Source organism: Enhydra lutris, unplaced genomic scaffold (assembly GCF_002288905.1).
Source record: "Enhydra lutris kenyoni isolate GAN:26980312 unplaced genomic scaffold, ASM228890v2 scaffoldscaffold87, whole genome shotgun sequence".
Lineage (NCBI taxonomy): Eukaryota > Metazoa > Chordata > Mammalia > Carnivora > Mustelidae > Enhydra > Enhydra lutris.
Window position 1 is genome coordinate 933369 of NW_019154171.1, and position 21371 is coordinate 954739.

General features: G+C 40.4%; 1 protein-coding gene across 1 annotated transcript in view; it reads left to right on the forward strand.

Moving 5' to 3' along the window:
- The window catches only part of LOC111161928 (OCA2 melanosomal transmembrane protein), a 469742-nt gene that overhangs the window by 265663 nt on the left and 182708 nt on the right, over window positions 1-21371 (forward strand). Inside the window, exons 20-21 of the mRNA XM_022526004.1 lie at window positions 12808-12867; window positions 13453-13557. Coding sequence (XP_022381712.1) covers window positions 12808-12867; window positions 13453-13557 — 165 coding nt within the window. The remainder of the gene's footprint in view (window positions 1-12807; window positions 12868-13452; window positions 13558-21371) is intronic.

Consider the following 21371-nt stretch of genomic DNA (forward strand, 5'->3'; position numbering starts at 1 on the left):
CAGGAAGGGATGCTGTACTTTGTCAAATGCTTTTTCAGCATCTATGGAGAGTATCATATGGTTCTTGTTCTTTCTTTTATTAATGTGTTGTATCACATTGATTGATTTGCGGATGTTGAACCAACCTTGCAGCCCTGGAATAAATCCCACTTGGTCGTGGTGAATAACCCTTTTAATGTACCGTTGAATCTTATTGGCTAGTATTTTGGTGAGAATTTTTGCATCTGTGTTCATCAAGGATATTGGTCTGTAGTTCTCTTTTTTGATGGGATCCTTGTCTGGTTTTGGGATCAAGGTGATGCTGATCTCACAAAATGAGTTTGGAAGTTTTCCTTCCATTTCTATTTTTTGGAACAGTTTCAGGAGAATAGGAATTATTCTTCTTTAAATGTTTGGTAGAATTCCCCTGGGAAGCCGTCTGGCCCTGGGCTTTTGTTTGGAGATTTTTGATGACTGTTTCAATCTCCTTACTGGTTATGGGTCTGTTCAGGCTTTCAATTTCTTCCTGATTCAGTTTTTGTAGTTTATATGTCTCTAGGAATGCATCCATTTCTTCCAGATTTTCAAATTTGTTGGCGTAGAGTTGCTCATAGTATGTTCTTATAATTGTCTGTATTTCTTTGGTGTTAGTTGTGATCTCTCCTCTTTCACTCATGATTTAATTTATTTGGATCCTTTCTCTTTTCTTTTTGATAAATCTGGCCAGGGGTTTATCAATCTTATTGATTCTTTCAAAGAACCAGCTCCTAGTTTTGTTGATTTGTTCTATTGATCTTTTGGTTTTTATTTCATTGATTTCTGCTCTGATCTTTATGATTTCTCTTCTCCTGCTGGGTTTAGGGTTTCTTTCTTGTTCTTTCTCCAGCTCCTTTAGGTGGAGGGTTAGGTTGTATACTTGAGACCTTTCTTGTTTCTTGAGAAAGGCTTGTATGCTATATATTTTCCCCTCAGGACTGCCTTTGTTGTGTCCCACAGATTTTGAACCGTTGTGTTTTCATTATCATTTGTTCCATGAATTTTTTCAATTCTTCTTTAATTTCCTCGTTGACCCATTCATTCTTTGAAGGATGCTGTTTAGTCTCCATGTATTTGGGTTCTTTCCGAATTTCCTCTTGTGATTGAGTTCTAGCTTCAGAGCATTGTGGCCTGAAAATATGCAGGGAATGATTCCAATCTTTTGATACCGGTTGAGACCTGATTTAGGACTGAGGATGTGATCTATTCTGGAGAATGTTCCATGTGCACTAGAGAAGAATGTGTAATCTGTTGCTTTGGGATGAAATGTTCTGAATATATCTGTGATGTCCATCTGGTCCATTGTGTCCTTTAAGGCCTTTGCTTGGATGATCTGTCCATTTCAGTGAAGGGATTGTTAAAGTCCCCTACTATTATTGTATTATTGTTGATGTGTTTCTTTGATTTTGTTACTAATTGGTTTATATAGTTGGCTGCTCCCACATTAGGGGCATAGATATTTAAAATTGTTAGATCTTCTTGTTGGACAGAGCCTTTGAGTATGATATAGTGTCCTTCCTCATCTCTTATTATGGTCTTTCGCTTAAAATCTAATTGATCTGATATAAGAATTGCCACCCCTGCTTTCTTCTGATGTCCATTATCATGGTAAATTGTTTTCCACCCTCTCACTTTAAATCTGGAGGTGTCCTGGGTTTAAAATGAGTTTCTTGTTTGCAACATATAGATGGGTTTTGTTTTTTTATCCATTCTGATATCCTGTGTCTTTTCATTGGGGCATTTAGCCCATTAAAATTCAGGGTAACTATTGAGAGATATGAATTTAGTGCCATTGTATTGCCTGTAAGGTGACTGTTACTGTATATTGTGTCTGTTCCTTTCTGATCTACTACTTTTAGGCTCTCTCTTTGCTTAGAGGACACCTTTCAATATTTCCTGTAGAGCTGGTTTGGTGTTTGCAAATTCTTTCAGTTTTTGTTTGTCCTGGAAGCTTTTTATCTCTCCTAATTTCCATGAATAGCCTAGCTGGATATAGTATTCTTGGCCGCATGTTTTTCTCATTTAGTGCTCTGAATATATCATGCCAGCTCTTTCTGGCCTGCCAGTTCTCTGTGGATAAGTCTGCTGCCAATCTAATATTTTTACCATTGTATGTTACAGACTTCTTTTCCCGGGATGCTTTCAGGATTTTCTTTTGTCACTAAGACTTGTAAATTTTACTGTTAGGTGACAGGGTGTGGACCTATTCTTATTGATTTTGAGGGGGGTTCTTTGAACCTCCTGGATTTTGATGATTGTTCCCTTTGCCATGTTAGGGAAATTCTCTCCAATAATTCTCTCCAATATACCTTCTGCTCCCCTCTCTCTCTCTTCTTCTTCTGGAATCTGAATTATTCTAATATTGTTTCATCTTATGGTGTCATTTATCTCTCGAATTCTCCCCTCATGGTCCAGTAGCTGTTTGTCCCTCTTTTGCTCAGCTTCTTTATTCTCCGTCATTTGGTCTTCTATATTACTAATTCTTTTTTCTGCCTCATTTATCCTAGCAGTGAGAGCCTCCAGTTTTGATTGCACCTCATTAATAGCTTTTTTGATTTCAACTTGGTTAGATTTTAGTTCTTTTATTTCTCCAGAAAGGGCTTTTATCTCTCCCGAGAGGGTTTCTCTAATATCTTCCATGCCTTTTTCGAGCCCGGCTAGAACCTTGAGAATCGTCATTCTGAACGCTTGATCTGACAAACTACCAATGTCTGTATTGATTAGGTCCCTAGCCTTCGGGACTGCCTCTTGTTCTTTTTTTTTGTGGTGAATTTTTCAGCCTTATCATTTTGTCCAGATAAGAGTATATGAAGGAGCAAGTAAAATACTAAAAGGTTGGCAAAGACCCCAGGAAAATACACTTTAACCAAATCAGAAGAGATCCTAAATCATGGGGGGAGCAAGGGGACAAAAAGAGTTTCAGAGAAGAAAAAGAAGAAACAATTAAAAAAAAGAAAATGAATAAAGAAAAAATATAAAAAAGAAAAAATATATATATATTAGATGAACTAGTTAAAAACGTTAAAAAAGAAAAGGGGAAAAGTTAAAAAAAATTAGCAGAAGAAGAAAAAAAATTGAAAAAGAAAAAAGAATGAAAATTAAATTAACTGCAAGACTAAAGATTCATGGGGAGAAAGCTATGAGTTCCGTGCTTTGATTTCTCCTCGTCTGGAATTCCGCTGCTCTCCTTGGTATTGAACCTGCACTCCTTGATAGGTGAACTTGGTCCTGGCTGGATTTCTTGTTGATTTTCTGGGGGAGGGGCCTTTTGTAGTGATTCTCAAGTGTCTTTGCCCCAGGTGGAATTGCACCACCCTTACCAGGGGCTGGGCTGAGTAATCAGCTTGGGTTTGCTTTCAGGAGCTTTTGTTCCCTGAGTGCTTCCCATAGAGTTCCGGAGGAGAGGAATGAAAATGGCAGCCTCCTCTTCTCGGCGTGTAGGAGCCGAGAGCTCAGGGCCCCACTCCTCAGTGTGCCCTCAGAGAATAGCGCCCAATTACTCCCATCTCCCTGGCCTCCAGCCGCGCCCCGAGCGCACCGAGCCTGCGACCGGTTCAAGGTAACCCCGAGCTGAGAGCTCACTCCTTGGCTCTGTCTCTGTAGCCAGCTTCCCTGTTCTAATACCTGCAAGCTCTGCGACACTCAGACAACCCTGATCCTTCTATGACCCTGCGGGACCTGAGGCCATGCTGACCCCGCGTGGGCTTCACCCCGGTTTAGCCTCTGGAGTGATGTCCCTCAGCGGAATAGACTTTTAAAAGTCCTGATTTTGTGCTCTGTTGCTCCGCCGCTTGCAGGGAGCCGGCCCCTCCCCCTGCAGTCTATCTTCCCGTCGCTTTGGATTCACTTCTCCGCCAGTCCTACCTTTCAGAAAGTGGTTGATTTTCTGTTTCTAGAATTGCTGTTCTTCTCTTCGATCTCCCATTGGATTTGTAGGTGTTTGCAATCTTTAGATAAGCTATCTAGCTGATCTCCTGCTACCTGAAGTAGTCTCAGCCTGCTACTTCTCCGCCATCTTGACGCCTCTCTGTTATCTTTTCATTTTCATTTGTTTCCATGAATTTTTTCAATTCTTCTTTAATTTCCTTGTTGACCCATTCATTCTTTGAAGGATGCTGTTTAGTCTCCATGTATTTGGGTTCTTTCCAAATTTCCTTTTGTAATTGAGTTCTAGCTTCAGAGCATTGTGGTCTGAAAATATGCAGGGAACGATCCCAATGTTTTGATAATGGTTGAGACCTGATTTATGAATCAGGATGTGATCTATTCTGGAGAATGTTCCATGTGCACTAGAGAAGAATGTGTATTCTGTTGCTTTGGGATGGAATGTTCTGAATATATCTGTGTTGTCCATCTGGTCCAGTGTGTCGTTTAAGGCCTTTATATCCTTGTTGATCTTTTGCTTGGATGATCTGCCCATTTCAGGGAGGGGAGTTTCAAAGTCCCCTACTATTATTGTATTATTGTCAATGTGTTTCTTTGATTTTGTTATTACGTGGTTTATATAGTTGGCTGCTCCCATGTTAGGGGCATAGAAATTTAAAATTGTGAGATCTTCTTGTTGGCCAGACCCTTTGAGTATGATATAGTGTCCTTCCTCATCTCTTATTATAGTCTTTGACTTAAAATCTAATTGATCTGATATAGGGATTGCCACCCCAGCTTTCTCTTGATGTCCATTAGCATGGTAATTTTTTTCTACCCCCTCTCTTTAAATCTGGAGTTTTCTTTGAGTCTAGAATGAGTTTCTTGTAGACTGCATATTGGTGGCTTTTTTTTTTTAAATATCCATTATGATATCCCGTGTCCTTTGATTGAGGCTTTTAGGCCATTTACATTCAGCGTAACTATTGAGAGATGAATTTAGTGCCATTGTATTGCCTGTAAGGTGACTGTTACTGTATATTGTCTCTATTCCTTTCTCTTCTACTACTTTTAGGCTCTCTCTTTGCTCAGAGGACCTCTTTCAATATTTCCTGTAGAGCTGGTTTGGTGTTTACAAACTCTTTTAGTTTTTGTTCGTCCTGGAAGCTTTTTATCTCTCCTTCTATTTTCAATGATAGCCTCGCTGGATATAGTATTCTTGGCTGCATGTTTTTCTTGTTTAGTGCTCTGAATGTATCATGCCAATTCTTTCTGACCTGCCACATCTCTGTGGATAAGTTGCTGCCAGTCTAATATTTTTACCATTGTATGTTAAAGACTTCTTTTCCCGGGCTGCTTTCAGGATTTTCTCTTTGTTGCTAAGACTTGTAAATTTAACTAGTAGATGATGGGGTGTGGATTTATACTTATAATTTTGAGGGGGGTTCTCTGAACCTCCTGGATTTTGATGCTTGTTCCCTTTGCCATTTTAGGGAAATTCTCTACAGTAATTATCTCCAATATACCTTCTGCTCTCATCTCTCTTTTTTAAAATTTATTTTATTTTTATTTTTTTAAATTTTTTATTTCTTTTCAGTGTAACAGTATTCATTGTTTTTGCACCACAACCAGTGCTCCGTGCAATCCGTGCCCTCTCTAATACCCACCACCTGGTTCCCCCAACCTCCCATCCCCCGCCCCTTCAAAACCGTCAGATTATTTTTCAGAGTCCATAGTCTCTCATGGTTCACCTCCCCTTCCAATTTCCCTCAACTCCCTTCTCCTCTCCATCTCCCTTGTCCTCCATGCTATTTGTTATGCTCCACAAATTAGTGAAACATATGATAATTGACTCTCTCTGCTTGACTTATTTCACTCAGCATAATCTCTTTCAGTCCCGTCCATGCTGCTATAAAAGTTGGGTATTCATCCTTTCTGATGGAGGCATAATACTCCATAGTGTATAGGGACCACATCTTCCTTATCCATTCGTCCATTGAAGGGCATCTTGGTTCTTTCTATAGTTTGGCGACCGTGGCCATTGCTGCTATAAACATTGGGGTACAGATGGCCCTTCTTTTCACTACATCTGTATCTTTGTGGTAAATACCCAGTAGTGCAATGGCAGGGTCATAGGGAAGCTCTATTTTTAATTTCTTGAGGAATCTCCACACTGTTCTCCAAAGTGGCTGCACCAACTTGCATTCCCACCAACAGTGTAAGAGGCTTCCCCTTTCTCCACATCCCCTCCAACACATGTTGTTTCCTGTCTTGCTAATTTTGGCCATTCTAACTGGTGTAAGGTGATCTCAATGTGGTTTTAATTTGAATCTCCCTGATGGCTAGTGATGATGAACATTTTTTCATGTGTCTAATGGCCATTTGTATGTCTTCATTGGAGAAGAGTCTGTTCATATCTTCTGCCCATTTTTTGATATGATTGTCTGTTTTGTGTGTGTTGAGTTTGAGGAGTTCTTTATAGATCCTGGATATCAACCTTTTGTCTGTCCTGTCATTTGCAAATATCTTCTCCCATTCTGTGGGTTGCGTCTTTGTTTTGTTGACTGTTTCCTTTGCTGTGCAGAAGCTTTTGATTTTGATGAATTCCCAAAAGTTCATTTTCTCTTTTCTTTCCTTTGCCTTTGGAGACATATCTTGAAAGAAGTTTCTGTTGCTGATATCAAAGTGGTTACTGCCTATATTCTCCTCTAGGTTTCTGATAGATTCCTGTCTCACGTTGAGGTCTTTTATCCATATTGAGTTTATCTTTGTGTATGGTGTAAGAGAATGGTTGAGTTTCATTCTTATACATATAGCTGTCCAGTTTTCCCAGCACCATTTATTGAAGAGAGTGTCTTTTTTCACTGTATATTTTTTCCTGTTTTTTCAGAAATTATTTGCCCATAGAGTTGAGGGTCCATATTTGGGCTCTCTACTCTTTTCCACTGGTCTATGTGTCTGTTTTTGTGCCAGTACCATGCTCTCTTGGTTTTCACAGCTTTGTAGTAAAGCTTGTGCTCCCCTCTCTCTTTCTTCTTCTTCTGGAATCCCAATTATTCGAATGGTGTTTCGTCTTATGGTATCACTTATCTCTTGAATTCTCCCCTCGTGATCCAGTAGTTGTTTGTCCCTCTTTTGCTCAACTTCTTTATTCTCTGTCATTTGGTCTTCTATATCACTAATTCTTTCTTCTGCCTCATTTATCCTAGCAGTAAGAGCCTCCATTTTTGATTGCACCTCATGAATAGCTTTTTTGATTTCAACTTGGTTAGATTTTAGTTCTTTTATTTCTCCAGACAGGGTTTCTCTTATATCTTCCATGTCTTTTTCACACCCAGCCAGCATCTTGAGAATCATCATTCTGAACTCTAGATCTGACATATTACCAATGTCCATATTGATTAGGTCCTTAACCTTTGGTACTGCCTCTTGTTCTTTTTTTTTCTTTTTGTGATGAGTTTTCCATCTTGTCATTTTATCCAGATAAGAATATATGAAGGAGCAAGTAAAATACTAAAAGGGTGGCAAAGACCCCAGGAAAATGTGCTTTAACCAAATGAGAAGAGACCCCAAATCCTGGGGAGAAGAAAGGGGGCAAAAAGAAGTTCTGGAAAGAGAATAAAGAAAAAAAATTAAAAAAAGAAAAAAATATAAAAAAGAAAAAAAATATATATTAGGCTGGTGAATAGAAGAGGTTCACCAACTTATTTTGGGGAGTATTTTGGTCCCTTAGAAGAAACTACCTCCCAAAATCTTAAAGAATGAAAAACATATATAAGGGTACACACAATGAAGGGATGGAATATGACTATAAAGATGAAAATTTTTTTTAAAATTTCTAAAAATGGAGTTGATAAGTTGGTTGGGAGACTAAAGAAAAAGAAAGTGGAGATAATTTGTTCAGGCTGGAGACTAGAACAAAGCCCTGTGCTAGATTTAGGGTATATTTTGATCTATTAGAAGAAGTTGTATCCCAGACTTTTTTAGAAGAAAAAGCACTATGTGTATACAAAAAATGAAGTTAGAAAAATAAATAAAGTTAGATACAATGAAGGATAAAATATGACTATAATAATAAAGGTTCAAAAAATATTTTTTTGTAAGGTATTGTTAAGATAAACTAGTTAAAAAACGTTAAAAGAGGAAGGAGTAAAAGTTAAAAAAATTTAGCATAAGAAAAAAATAAAATTAAAAAAATTAATTAACTTTGCAAGACTAAAGAATCATTGTGAGAAAGCCATGAATTCCATGCCTTGCTTTCTCTTCCTCTGGAATTCCGCTGTTCTCCTTGGTAAGTGAACTTGGTCTTGGCTGAGTTTCTTGCTGATCTTCTAGGGGAGGGGCCCATTGTAGTGATTCTCAAGTGTCTTTGCCCCAGGCGGAATTGTACCGCCCTTACCAGGGGCCAGTCTAAGTAATCCGATCAGCTTCACTTTCAGGAGATTTTGTTCCCTGACTGCTTTCTGTAGAGTTCTGGAGGACCAGAATGAAAATGGCAGCCTCCCAATCTCTGGCTTGATGGAGCCGAGAGCTTGGGGCCCCAGTCCTCAGTGCATCCTCAGGGAAAAGCACTCAATCACTCCCATCTCCCTGGCCTCCAGCTGCACTCTGAGCCCACCCATCCTGTGACCAATTCTCTCTGTCTCTGGCACACAGCCCCACCTGGAGTCCCCAAAACCTGCAGATCCCTGTGCTCTTCCAGAGAGGTCTCTCGGATCTTGTGGGGTCCCCGCTTACAGGGCAGTGGCCCATGCCATGGATAACAATTTAAGGTAATCCCAAGAAGAGAGCTCGCTCCTCAGCCCCGTCTCTGTAACCAGCTTCCCCACTCTAATAACTGTGAGCTCTGTGACACTCAGACACCCCCGATCCTTCTGTGACCCCGCAGGACCTGAGACCACGCTGTCCCTGCATAGGCTTCACCCCAGCTTAGCCTCTGGAGCAATGTCCCTCAGTGGAGCCGACTTTTAAAGGTTCTGATTTTGTGCTCCATTGTTCCATTGCTTGCTGGGAGCCAGCCCCTCCCTCTGCAGTCTATCTTCCCGTCACTTTGGATTCACTTCTCTGCCAGTCCTACCTTTCAGAAAGTGGTCAATTTTCTGTTTCTAGAATTGCTGCTCTTCTTCTCTTTGATCTCCTGTTGGATTTGTAGGTGTTCAGAACGGTTTGATAAGCTATCTAGCTGATCTTCTGCTACATGATGTCATCTCAACCTGTTACTTCTCTGCCATCTTGACTCCTCCCCCCAAGAGAAAGCTATACTTTCAATGACATTCCAATAAAAATTCCACTGGCATTCTTCAAAGTGCTGGAACAAACAGTTCTAAAATTTGTATGGAACCAGAAAAGTCCCTGAGTCGCTAAAGAAATGCTGAAAAAGAAAAACACACAGTTGGGGCCATCATGTTGCCTGATTTCAAGCTTTACTACAAAGCTATGATCACCAAGACAGCATGGTGCTAGCAAAAAACAGACACACAGACCAATGGAAGAGTAGAGAGCCCAGATACGGACCCGCAACTCTATGGTCAAATAATCTTTGACAAAGCAGGAAAAAATATATAGTGGAAAAAAGACAATGTCTTCAATAAATGATGCTTGGAAAATTGGAAAGCTATGTATAGAGGAATGAAACTTGACCCATTCTCTTACACCATACACAAAGATAAACTTGAAATGGATGAAAGACCTCAATGTGAGGCAGGAATCTATCCAAATCTTAGAAGAGAACATAAGCAGTAATGTCTTCGACATTGGCCACAGCAACTTCTTTCAAGTCATGTCTCCAAAGGCAAAGGAAACAAAAGAAAAGATGAATTTTGGGGACTTCATCAAGATAAGAAGCCTCAGTAAAGCAAAAGGAAACACTTAACAAAACAAAGAGGCAACTCAACGAATGGGAGAGGATATTCACAAATGACACTACAGACAAAGGGCTGATATCCAAGATCTTGAAAGCACTCCTCAAACTCAACACCCAAAAAACAGATAATCATGTGAAAAAATGGGTAGAAGATATGAACAGACACTTCTCCAAAGAAGTGGAAAGGAGAATTGAAAGCGGGGTGGGAATCAGAGGGGAAGATGAACCATGAGAGAATGTGGACTCTGAGAAACAAACTGAGGATTTTAGGGGGAAAAGTGTGGTAGAATGGATGAGCCTGGTGGTGGGTATTAAGGAGGGCATGTATTGCATGGAACACTGCATGTTATATGTAAACAATGAATCTTGGAAACTACATAAAAAAACTAATGATGTATTTTATGGTGAGTAACATAACACAATAAAAAAAAGAAATCAGTTACTTTGAGCTCAGTTATTAGATGTAATGTTCAAGTATTTTGAAGATTTTCCTTTATGTTCTTTTATACTGCATACCATGAATATTGGTGTGTCGGTTAATTATTTGACAATAAATATATAAATAGGTGGTTGTTTATAGGCACACATCAAGGTGTGGACATAATCCTGTGTATGTGTATGTATGTGTATATGTATGTGTATGTATACACACATATATAATCATCTCTATTTGATTTCTAGCAGGAAGGATTTTTTAAAAATTATGTTATGTTAGTTACCAAACATCATTAGTTTTTGATGTAGTGCACTATGATTTATTTGTGTATAGCAGTGCTCATTATAACATGCCTCCTTAAAACCCATCACCATGCTATCCTAATCCACACCCCCCACACCTATGAAACCTTGATTTTTTCCCAGAGTCCATAATCTCTCATGGTTCATATTCCCCTCTGATTTCCCTCCCTTCAGCTTTCCCTTCCTTCCCCTAATGTCCTCAATGCTATTCCTTATGTTCCACATAAAAACCATATGATATGAAACCATATGATAATTGTCTTTCTCTGCTTGATTTATTTCACTTGTCATTATCCCTTCCAGTTCCTTCCATGTTGATGGAAATGGTGGATATTCATCCTTTCTGATGACAGAGTAATATTCCATTGTATATATGGACCACACCTTTTCCATTCATCTGTTAATGGGCGTCTTGTCTCCTTCCACAGTTTGACTATTGGGACATTGCTGCTATGAACATTAGGGTGTATGTGCCCCTTATTTTCAGTACATCTGTATCTTTGGAGTAAATACCTAATATTGCAATTGCTGGGTCATAGAGTAGCTCTATTTTTAACTTCTTGAGGAACCTCAATACTGCTTTCCAAAGTGGCTATACCAGTTTGCATTCCCACCAACAATGAAAGAGGGTTTCACATCCTCTCCAACATCTGTTCTTTCTTAGTTTGTCAATTTTTGCCATTCTAACTGGTGTAAGGTGGTATCTCATTGTGGTTTTGATTTGAATTTCCCTGATGGCTAATGATGTTGAGCATTTTTTCATGTGTCTGTTAGCCATTTGTATGTCTTATTTGGAGAAGAGTCTCTTCATGTCTTCCGCCTATTTCTTGACTTGATTATTTGTTTTTTGGGTAGCAGGAAATTTTAATCTGTTTTAGACCTCTGGCTTTTCTTTCAATCAATAGTATAGAATGAAATAAAATGACTACATGTGATTGTGTTTTGCAAATTAAAATTTTTATTTATTTATGGATTATTATGAATTATTATGAGTGTTTCTTATCAAGTGGTCAGGGCTTATTTTGTAGCACTGTTGGCACTGTCTGGAGACATTTTTCGTTTTCACACTGGGGACTGGAAGCCAGGGATGTTAAACATCCCACAATGTATAGGATAGCTGCTGCAATAAAGAATGATTTATTTCCTAAGATCAACACTGCTGACTTGATTTATGAACAGTTTTATATAAATAGATTTATCTTTGTGGTTTTCATGATATAATATCATACTTGATTGAGAATTGTGATTAAAAAAAACCCAAAATTTTGTTTCCACAGTTTTTATTTATTTTTTTAAAAGATTTTATTTATTTATTTGACAGAGAGAGAGAGAGATCACAAGTAGGCAGAGAGGCAGGCAGAGAGAGAGAGGGGGAAGCAGGCTCCCTGCTGAGCAGAGAGCCCAATGCAGGGCTCGATCCCAGGACCCTGAGATCATGATCTGAGCCAAAGGCAGAGGCTTAACCCACTGAACCACCCAGGTGCCCCTTCCACAGCTTTTAAATGAGGGTTAACAAACAGCTGTACATGTGGGTAGAGAAGTTGTAAACTTGTATTTAAACATGGTCTAGCTAAAGTTTTCAATATTTATAGTCATTCAGTGGTGACATCACAGTGTAAAGGCCACACTTGAGAGGTTCAAGACAGCTGTGTCATGCCCATGTTTGGTTCTCTATTGGTGCTTACTGTCCAGGATTCATCATGGGCAGCAGAGCATCCCTTCCTTGGCTGGAACCAAGGTGGCAGCCTGAGCAAGACAGTTCTTGAACTCACCACCTTCATCTAATTTTCTTTCCTACCTTTCCTTGGACACAATTTTCTCAATTTGTCTAGTCCTGAGAAAATAGTTACATGCTTCAGTTAAATAGATCTTTTATTTTTTTCTTTGACAGTTACAAAAACCATGTATTTTCTTTGATTCTTCTAAAACTCTAACTATGATGTTGAACTTCAAAAATAAATTTGAGATGCAACTTACTTGAATGGCCTACATGGAATGACATTTCTTTATGCACAGTTGAACAGTGCCCCTATACACCAATATTAAAGAGATAGCATTCTATTTGAATTTAAATTTAATGTGGACAGTAATAAATATATGAGAAATTCCTGCCTGTGGTATTGTGCTTTCTTTTCAGTGAATCTTCACTGTGTCTATCTGATAGTAAATTATTTATAGACTGTGTACTTATGTCTGATCCTTCATAAGACATGAGAGCCTGAACTTGCCTTATGTTCACTTGTTTTCATTTTAAAGATTTTTTGAAAAAAATTGCACATAATCTTGGGGTTTTAAACTGATTCTCATCATATATCCATTTCTTCTAGGCACTGGCACATCTCCACTTAATAGAATATGTTGGAGAACAGACTGCTTTGCTAATAAAGGTACATTAAATTCTGCAATAGAATGTGTTTGATTTGTAAAAAAAAAATCTGGTTAAGAATATGTCACAGATTATGTAAAAATTATAGCAGGGAACATTTTTTATCCCGTGTAGCCTAGAAATGAAGGGAGACTTTTTCCAAAGAATATATAATTACAGATGCCTGCAATTTTGCTATTAGCCTTCAGTTAAAACTGTCTAAGAAGGAGAGCAAAAGGGACAACAGTGTTGATAAATGAATGCACAGACACAGGGCTCTGCCAGGAGGTAAGTTTTGTGTAATTAGTGTGTGCTGCCACCAAGAATGGGGCCACCCTTCTCCCCTTCCCAGGGGCTGGTTGGCTTAGGTGTGGCTAGGAATCATTCTTCTCAGTTTCTTGTAGACCTTGCTGAGGCTCATGGTATTAGCCAGGAAAGCCCAGGCTAGTCCTGTTTGTACGCCTGGGTCTGCCTTGGTCTTCTCTTGTGTGAAAGGACAGACTGATAGCCCTGTGAGCTCCACATGTCTTACCATCATCTCCTCAATGTATGTGATTTATCAATGCCTCCATGATATGTAACACTGGTACTATCTGCTCCCTTCCAGATGGTCCCAGAGGATCAGCGCCTCACAACTGCCATCATCCTGGTGGTCTGGGTTTCAGCCATTGCATCATCTTTGATTGACAACATCCCATTCACCGCAACAATGGTGAGTTGCACCATTACTCCATGTGATAATGACCCGACTTTCAGTCTGGACATGATCTAGGCTCACCAGAGGAAGCAGAGAATGAACCTAGTCCCTTTGCTGCACTCATAGCTATAGAGGAAATTTGTGGCAAAGGTTGGGGCTAGCAGGGCCAGGAGTGCTGAGTCCACACTGTAGGCTGGAATCCATGGGCCTGCAGCTACAGTGGGTAGTACATCAGTAATTAGTTGTTTCGGGGTTAGCCCAACTGAGAGCTGCCACACCTCATGGAATAGACAATCTGTTTATTTTTTTCTTTCTTTTTTTTTTTTTAAAGAAAATTGTAAGATACCAAAGATAGGCTGGTTGAAGACAAGACATTCATTATTTATTTCCTGTGAAAACAGAATGTGTTCTCATTGGCTTGTGTGGCTTCTCGTGCTTGGCTTGGGCAGGATTTTGAGTTTTCTGTGTGGTCCTGACTACAGCTGAAATTGGGATACACATTAGAGGCCTTATACAAGGATGACTAGCCTAGTTTCTGCTGTGTCTTCTGACACTGCTGATAGGTGTATGGCAGAACTATTAATTCCTGATGGACAATGTGAAGGCAGGAATGGGAGCTTGCATACAGGAACCTGAGATACTATCATGAACAACTGAGGCCCCAGGTGTGCTAAACATGTGTGAATGCATGAGGACATGACTGGATTCTGGACAAGGGAGTTTTCTCTGTTCTTGTGATGTCGAGGGCCCAACCACACTCCTGCACAATAGCCTGTGCCGGGGGCTTCCATGATATTCATCGTCTTGCAGCACATTGGCCCAAGTGAGTAGAGTGGAGAATCTGCAGTGAGGAGTAGGGCAGTGCTTCTCTCTCTCACAGGACCTTAGGCTGACCTGGCACTCAATGTTACTCACTCATTCCCTGAGATTGTCACCTGATTGACTCTCTACTAGCTACTATTCTTCCATGGTCTGGGTTCAGTAATTCTGAGCTCATTTTGTGGCTGTTAATTTTGTGATGAAGTTCTGTGTTAGAGAAGTTGTACACATGTTGTTGAATGTCCTGGTTTGGGCTCAGCAGGCACTATCATGACTGGCTGTGATGCTGTGGCCCCACAGAAGGCCAAAAACAGTGGCATTTCTCAAGCAGACTAAGGCAGCTGGGCTCTGGGCTTCTGAAACACCAGACCAGCTTGTGTGTGCCTTCCATTCTCCAGATGAGGTAGTCTCCAGAAGACCCAACATGTGTGAACTCATGACGCCACACAGTGCAGCCACAGAAAACCCTAATCTGCCTTTGGGGCTCTGCATATTCTTGAAGCTGCTATACCTGCCTCTTGGGGAAGCTTCTAGGTTTTAGGACCCAGATTCTCTCTGGGAGTGAATGAGAGGGTACCTATTGTTAGCAATGTAGGCCCCTCCATTTTCTAAAATTATGACACTTCTGATGTTTTCATTTTAACAGTTAATTTTATTACCTAAAATTTAAATTAAAAATAATCAAGAGAATCATGGAGGATAGTATAATAAATATCTGTATGCTCACCACCCAAAATGAGGAATTCAAACATTGTATTCTCTTCGCCTTGAGTTTTCTTGTTTGTTTTATTTTTTTTTAAGATTTTTATTTATTTATTTGACAGAGATCACAAGTAGGCAGAGAGGCAGGCAGAGAGAGAGGAAGGGAAGCAGGCTCCCTGCTGAGCACAGGGCCCGATGCAGGGCTCAATCTCAGGACCCTGGGACTTGAGTTGAAGGCAGAGGCCTCAACCTGGAACCCTGGGATCATGACCTGAGCTGAAAGCAGAGACTTTAACCCACTGAGCCACCCAGGTGCCCCTGTTTGTTTTATTTTTAAGAAATAAAACAGATGAACATGACATTCTCTATTCCATGCCTTAAACTCCAGGATCATGTCCATCCTTCCCTGTACTGAGAGGACTACCCTCATGAATCTGGGGCATATCCACTCACTCGATGGCTAACTATGGAGCAGACCAAGGGAAAGATCTTGGTTTATGTGAGTCAACGTGGACAGACACCAAATGCTGAGAGACCAAAGATACAGCTATTGCACAAATTGGCATGCAGCTTTCTAAAACTGCCACATCTGTTCTGTGACTCAGCAGGTTGGTGGGTGGTGTCCACAGTGGCTGCATTAGAGGAGAACATGGGGAGCCACAGAGGTTTTCACCTTAGTCTGGAGGGCCCAAACATGTCTGGCTGGTGGGTGGAATTTCATGTTGGTGACATTCCCATGTTCTCAGCTTTGCTGTTTTCCTGGGGGCTGAACAAGAAGACCCAAGAGAATTTTATGGAAATACTATCAGGTCAATATGGGGGTAGAGATAGGTTTGCCTGCCTGTGTCCATCAGAAATGCAGTGAACACACTGGAGCTGCAACCCAGGTTCCTGTTGCTCAGCATGCAGAGGAGAGCCTGTGTTTCAGCCCAACCTCATTCTGCTGTGAGAACATGCTCTGGCTAAAGTCATTCTCCGGGTCAACAGGACACATGTCTGTAGAGATTTTAACATGTGTGGAAACTTAATTAAAAAGTGTCATAAAGCTGGCAGATACATTCAGCATTTCTAGTGACTAGTAATGCTGGCAGATGTGCTGGTGGGGAGATGGGGGCTGTGCCTGACAAGTTTGTGGGGCATTTACTCAAAATTTCTTTAGAAAATTATGAGCATGATTCCATTTTCCAAGGCAGTGAGTTGGATAGACCGAACAAACAAACAAACAAACAAAAACCCCATCTCTTCCTGGGTGGTGTCTTCTCTCCAGAGTGCGTCTTTAAGTTGGAGGGCATTCCTCCAGTGTTCATACTGTCAACCGTGAGCTGAGAGCAGCAGGGAGGAAGCACTATTCACATTTATTCATGACCTTTCTCTTCCTCCAATGGTCAGAATAGAATACTAAATAATTCAGGAAATGCAGAAGACTTAAATTCTAACTGGCAGGATCATGCTATTGAATTTTTGCTTATTTCACAGTGTCCAGAGTCAAAAGAACTAGATCATAGATGGGTTTATCTCTCTAATTTGGCTGGATGGGGCTTCAGTGAAAATTAAAACACAAGCACAGCCAGACTTTGGAAGAGCACCCCAGGGCTTTTTGGGGATTAGATTTGTTCCTTTAAATTTTCCTTATTCATTGAGCTTTTCCCTTCATTTTGACTTTTGATTATCTTTAATGGTAATACTATTAAACAATATTTAACATTAGTAGGTCAACTTAATATTGCTATTTCATCATTGTTTAGGGCAATCAGAACAGACATGGAGCCTCTGAAGCAGGAAGCTTGAAGCCCCCCTTTCTTCTTACTCTTTGTGTCATTGTTAATTTCTTACTTGCTTGGGACAGAGTGTGACCCAAATGGCTGAGACCGTGAGAGACACTGGAGGCTTCTGACAGTGGCTGTCCACCAGTTGGTTTGGAAATATTTCCTTTTTGTTTTGTTTGTCTTTAACTTTTAATTAATTAATTAATTTTTAAGTAGGCTCCACACCTATCATGGAGCCTAGTGTGGGGTTCAAACTTGCAACCATGAGAGAGGCAAGACCTGAGCCACAAGAGTCGTACATTTAACTGACTGAGCCACTCAGTCGCCCCTTTAATTTTTATTTTTTTAATTGAAGTATAGTTAACATGCAGTGTTATGTTGTTTTATATAATATAATGATTCAAAAATTCTATATATCACTCAGTGCTCATAGCTTTAAGTGTGTTCCTTTTTTTTTTTTGTAGATATAGTTGACACACAATGTTACATCAGTTTCAGGTGTACAACATAGTGATTTGACAAGTTTACACATTATGCTGTGTTCACCAGAGTGTAACTATCATCTGTCCCAATATATTCCTATTATTATATCATAACTGTATCATTTATGCTGTGATTTTTATTTCTGTGATTTATTCATTCCATATCTGAGCACCAGTATCTCCCACTCCCCTTCACCCATTCTGCCCAACCCTTTCCCCTCCTCCCCTCTGGCAACTAGATTGTTCTCTGTATTTATAAGTCTGATTCTGCTTTTTGTTTATTCATTTGTTGTTGTTGTTTTCTTAAATCCCACTTATGAGTGAAATCATATGGTGTTTGTGTTTCTCAGCTTTAACAAATATTTTCATACAGGGTAATCCCATTAACATCTGTGCTTACCTTCTTTCCCCTTCCTACCTACAGCTGATAAGGAGCTATGGGTGCCACACATGAACTCAGACCTAATTTTGTAGGCTCCTTCTTAGGTCTCCCCAGTACATTGTACTAGAGACTGTATTGGAAACCTGCAATACATTGCTAATGATTGAGAATTCCCTGACAACCTTTCTCCATTTAAACCTTATCTTTTCAGCCTCATTTGCTTGAATAGGAAGAATTCTCAGGCTATTTTCAAGTTAAAATGTGATAATTCTTGTCCTGGATGTTGAATTCAAAGGATGGTAATTTATGCACATAATTTTTTGCGTTGTCTCTGACTTCTTGGGTCTTCATCATTATTTGTATTATCATTTAGCCTTGGTGAAAAAGTCCGTTTTTCATGGCTTGTTCTCATGTACCTTCTTCCTTTAGGTCTTTGTATTCTCCTTCCTGCTACCTGCCCTGCAGGAGGTGCTAAGGCAGAGGGCAGACTATTAGCAAAGAAAAATGCTCTTGCAGGGTGATAAAAGTCAGAAGCCTTTCACATTTGCTTTTGCTATCTACATAATCTCATTTTGTTTTCATTCATCTTTTTTCTTTTCTTTTTTTTAATTGTGTTATGCTAGTCACCCTAAAATATATCATTAGTTTTTGATGTAGTGTTCCAATATTCATTGTTTATGTACAACACCCAGTTCATCTTTCATCTTTTCTTAAAACATCCAGGATCTCCCCTTGTCCTCCATGCTATTTGTTATGGTCCACAAATAAGTGAAACCATATGATAATTGACTCTCTCTGCTTGACTTATTTCACTCAGCATAATCTCTTCCAGTCCTGTCCATGTTGCTACAAAAGGGGAGATGGAGAGGAGAAGGGAGTTGAGGGAAATTGGAAGGGGAGGTGAACCATGAGAGACTATGGACTCTGAAAAACAATCTGAAGGTTTCGAAGGGGCGGGGGGTGGGAGGTTGGGGGAACCAGGTGGTGGGTATTAGAGAGGGCACGGATTGCATGGAGCACTGGGTGTGGTGCAAAAACAATGTATAAATACTGTTACGCTGAAAGGAAATAAAAAATTTAAAAAAAAGTAAAAAACTTTTAAAAAATAGAATTTTCATTTTCCCTTTTTTCTTTTATTTTGGAATGTATGTATTTTATTTGTTTCATTGTTATTTTACTTGGCAGAATCATTTTTGCTTTAATAAAAATAGTAATAATGGTAATATTGATTATATATATGATAATATAAATATTACAATACAGAAATAATTTTTATATATATGGAAAAAAAATCCAGGATCAAAATAATGTGGAGGGTCGAACCTGGTCCAGCAGATTGCAGTTGGGTTTAATAACATGAGCATTTGTAGCAATAAACAGTTCAGGTTGTGGAGAAGGTGGGCCTGGGCTTGAATCCCAGGTCTATTATAGTGCAGGCTGAGAACACACTGGGTTAGAGAAACAGAAATGACAGCAGCAGAGATGCTGTTTTCCCCATTAGGTTGGTGGAGCTCCTGCAGTTGGATCACTGTGGTACTGGCAGGCTGTCAGGTTGGAAGTCAGTCATTTGGGGCAGTGCACACCTTTTTGGGAGGGGCTTCCCCTTCCCAAAGAGAATGACTTCTGAGGGGCCCTGCAGTGCCTAGGCTGAGGAGAGCTGGTGTGGTGGGGACAGGAAGGGCAGGTGCTGTGGGCATAGGGAGAGGGCCCTGCAGTGCCTTCACCTTCCATGATGCAAGGACTGGTCACTACGCTACCCGATCCTAGTTCCATGGAACCCAAGTGGCACATTTGGGACACTAGTAGCCTCAGAGAAGGTTGATCACAACATGTCCCAGAGACATAGGAAAACAAACAATAAATTGTGATAACACTTTCTGGAACTAAAACCCATAACTTTTAAAAAATGAATAATGAATTGAAGAAGAGTCAGTGCTTTAGGCCTGAGTTAGTGGGTTTGAAGCCAAGTGAAAGAGCTAACTAAAAGTACAGAGCAAAAGTACAAAGGAACAAAATCATGAAAAAAGATAAGAGATTTGGTGAGAACCAGAAGACCAAGCATGGTAATGATAGGAGTTCCAGGAAGAAGAAAAGGAATGCATTGCATTGACAATGTGCAGCCATTCCATCTCAAGTGGGGTCTTGGTGGCAGCAGCCTTGGAGCTTGTACAAATGCATGCCTTGGCTAGTCAGAACTGTCAAGTCAGAACCTGCACCTGGACAAGATGCTGGGTGACCACCTGCACAAGTACATTGGAGATGTGCTGGTCTGGGCCAAGGCTCCATCCAGGGGTGTTCCCCTACAACTATCAATATGCCTGCCATTGCAGAACGATGATCCCACTCTCTCCATTCTCAGGATCCCCTGTGAAGATGCAAGGCATCCTTTGATGGCTTATTAAATTCCACACAAAAGAAATCCAACCAGGAGTAGGTAATTCCTCACAGGTTCAAGCACTTTCCCTTCTATCAGAGATGGCTGGGACAAAAGCTGAGTGTCCAGATTTAATGTCTCACCTGGGGAGAGTCCACAGGCATCAGCAGCAAAATGACAACAAGCAAGAGTGCTAGCTGAGGATAAGTGAACACTGACCTCAGTGGTGGTGGGTTTAAGGAAAGCAGGTGGTAGGTGCAGGGAGGGTAGGTGTGGTGGAGTAGAGGGAGAGCAGGTGTGCTAGGCCAGGGAGAGGAGGTGTGGTGGGGGCAGGAAGGGCAGGTGCTGTGGGCATAGGGAGGGCAAGGTGTGCTGGGTCAGAGGGAGGGCAGTACCTGTCCAGGTGTGATGCAACTTCTCCCTGCAGGGAAGTAGGCTTGGTGTATAAACTCATTTGATTTTTCAAAAAAAAAATCAGGTATCACTATTTTTCTATGAAAAATTCTCAATTCTCAAATGTTGACAATAAATTCAAATTTCAAAACTGACCCTGTTGGCTTCTCCTCTTTACATTCTCTTTTGCAGAACAGGCTCTCCTCTTGGTACTCACTGTCTGATATTACACTGCGTTGTCCTAGGGCAGCTGTCCACCTGAAAGTGCTGTGCTGTCCCTTTGGCATTGCTTCATGTGCCCAGGCAGCCCCTTGCCCTGAGAACCACTATTACTTCCTGTTGTCTCTCTGGTCATCTCCTGCCACATGTCTCCTTCATTCCTATAAGGGACAGCCTATCTAGCCTCCCTTTATTTATTTTTTTAAATTTTTAAAAAATTTTTAATAAACATATAATGTATTATTAGCCCCATGAGTACATGTCTGTGAATCACCAGGTTTACACACTTCACAGCACTCACCATAGCACATACCTTCTCCCCATGTCCATAACCCCCACCACTCTCTCCCTAGCCCCCTCTGCCTGGCCACCCTCAGTTTGTTTTGTGACATTAAGAGTCTCTTATGGTTTGTCTCCCTCCTGATCCCATCTTGTTTCACTTATTCTTTTCCCACCCCCCCAACTCTCCCCCATGTTGCAACTCCACTTTCTCATATCAGGGAGATCATATGATAGTTGTCTTTCTCTGACTGACTTATTTCGTTAAGCATAATACCCTCTAGTTCCATCCACATCATCACAAATGGCAAGATTTCATTTCTTTTGATGGCTGCATAGTGTTCCGTTGTATATATATACACCACATCTTCTTTATCCATTCATCTGTTGATGGACATCTAGGTTCTTTCCAA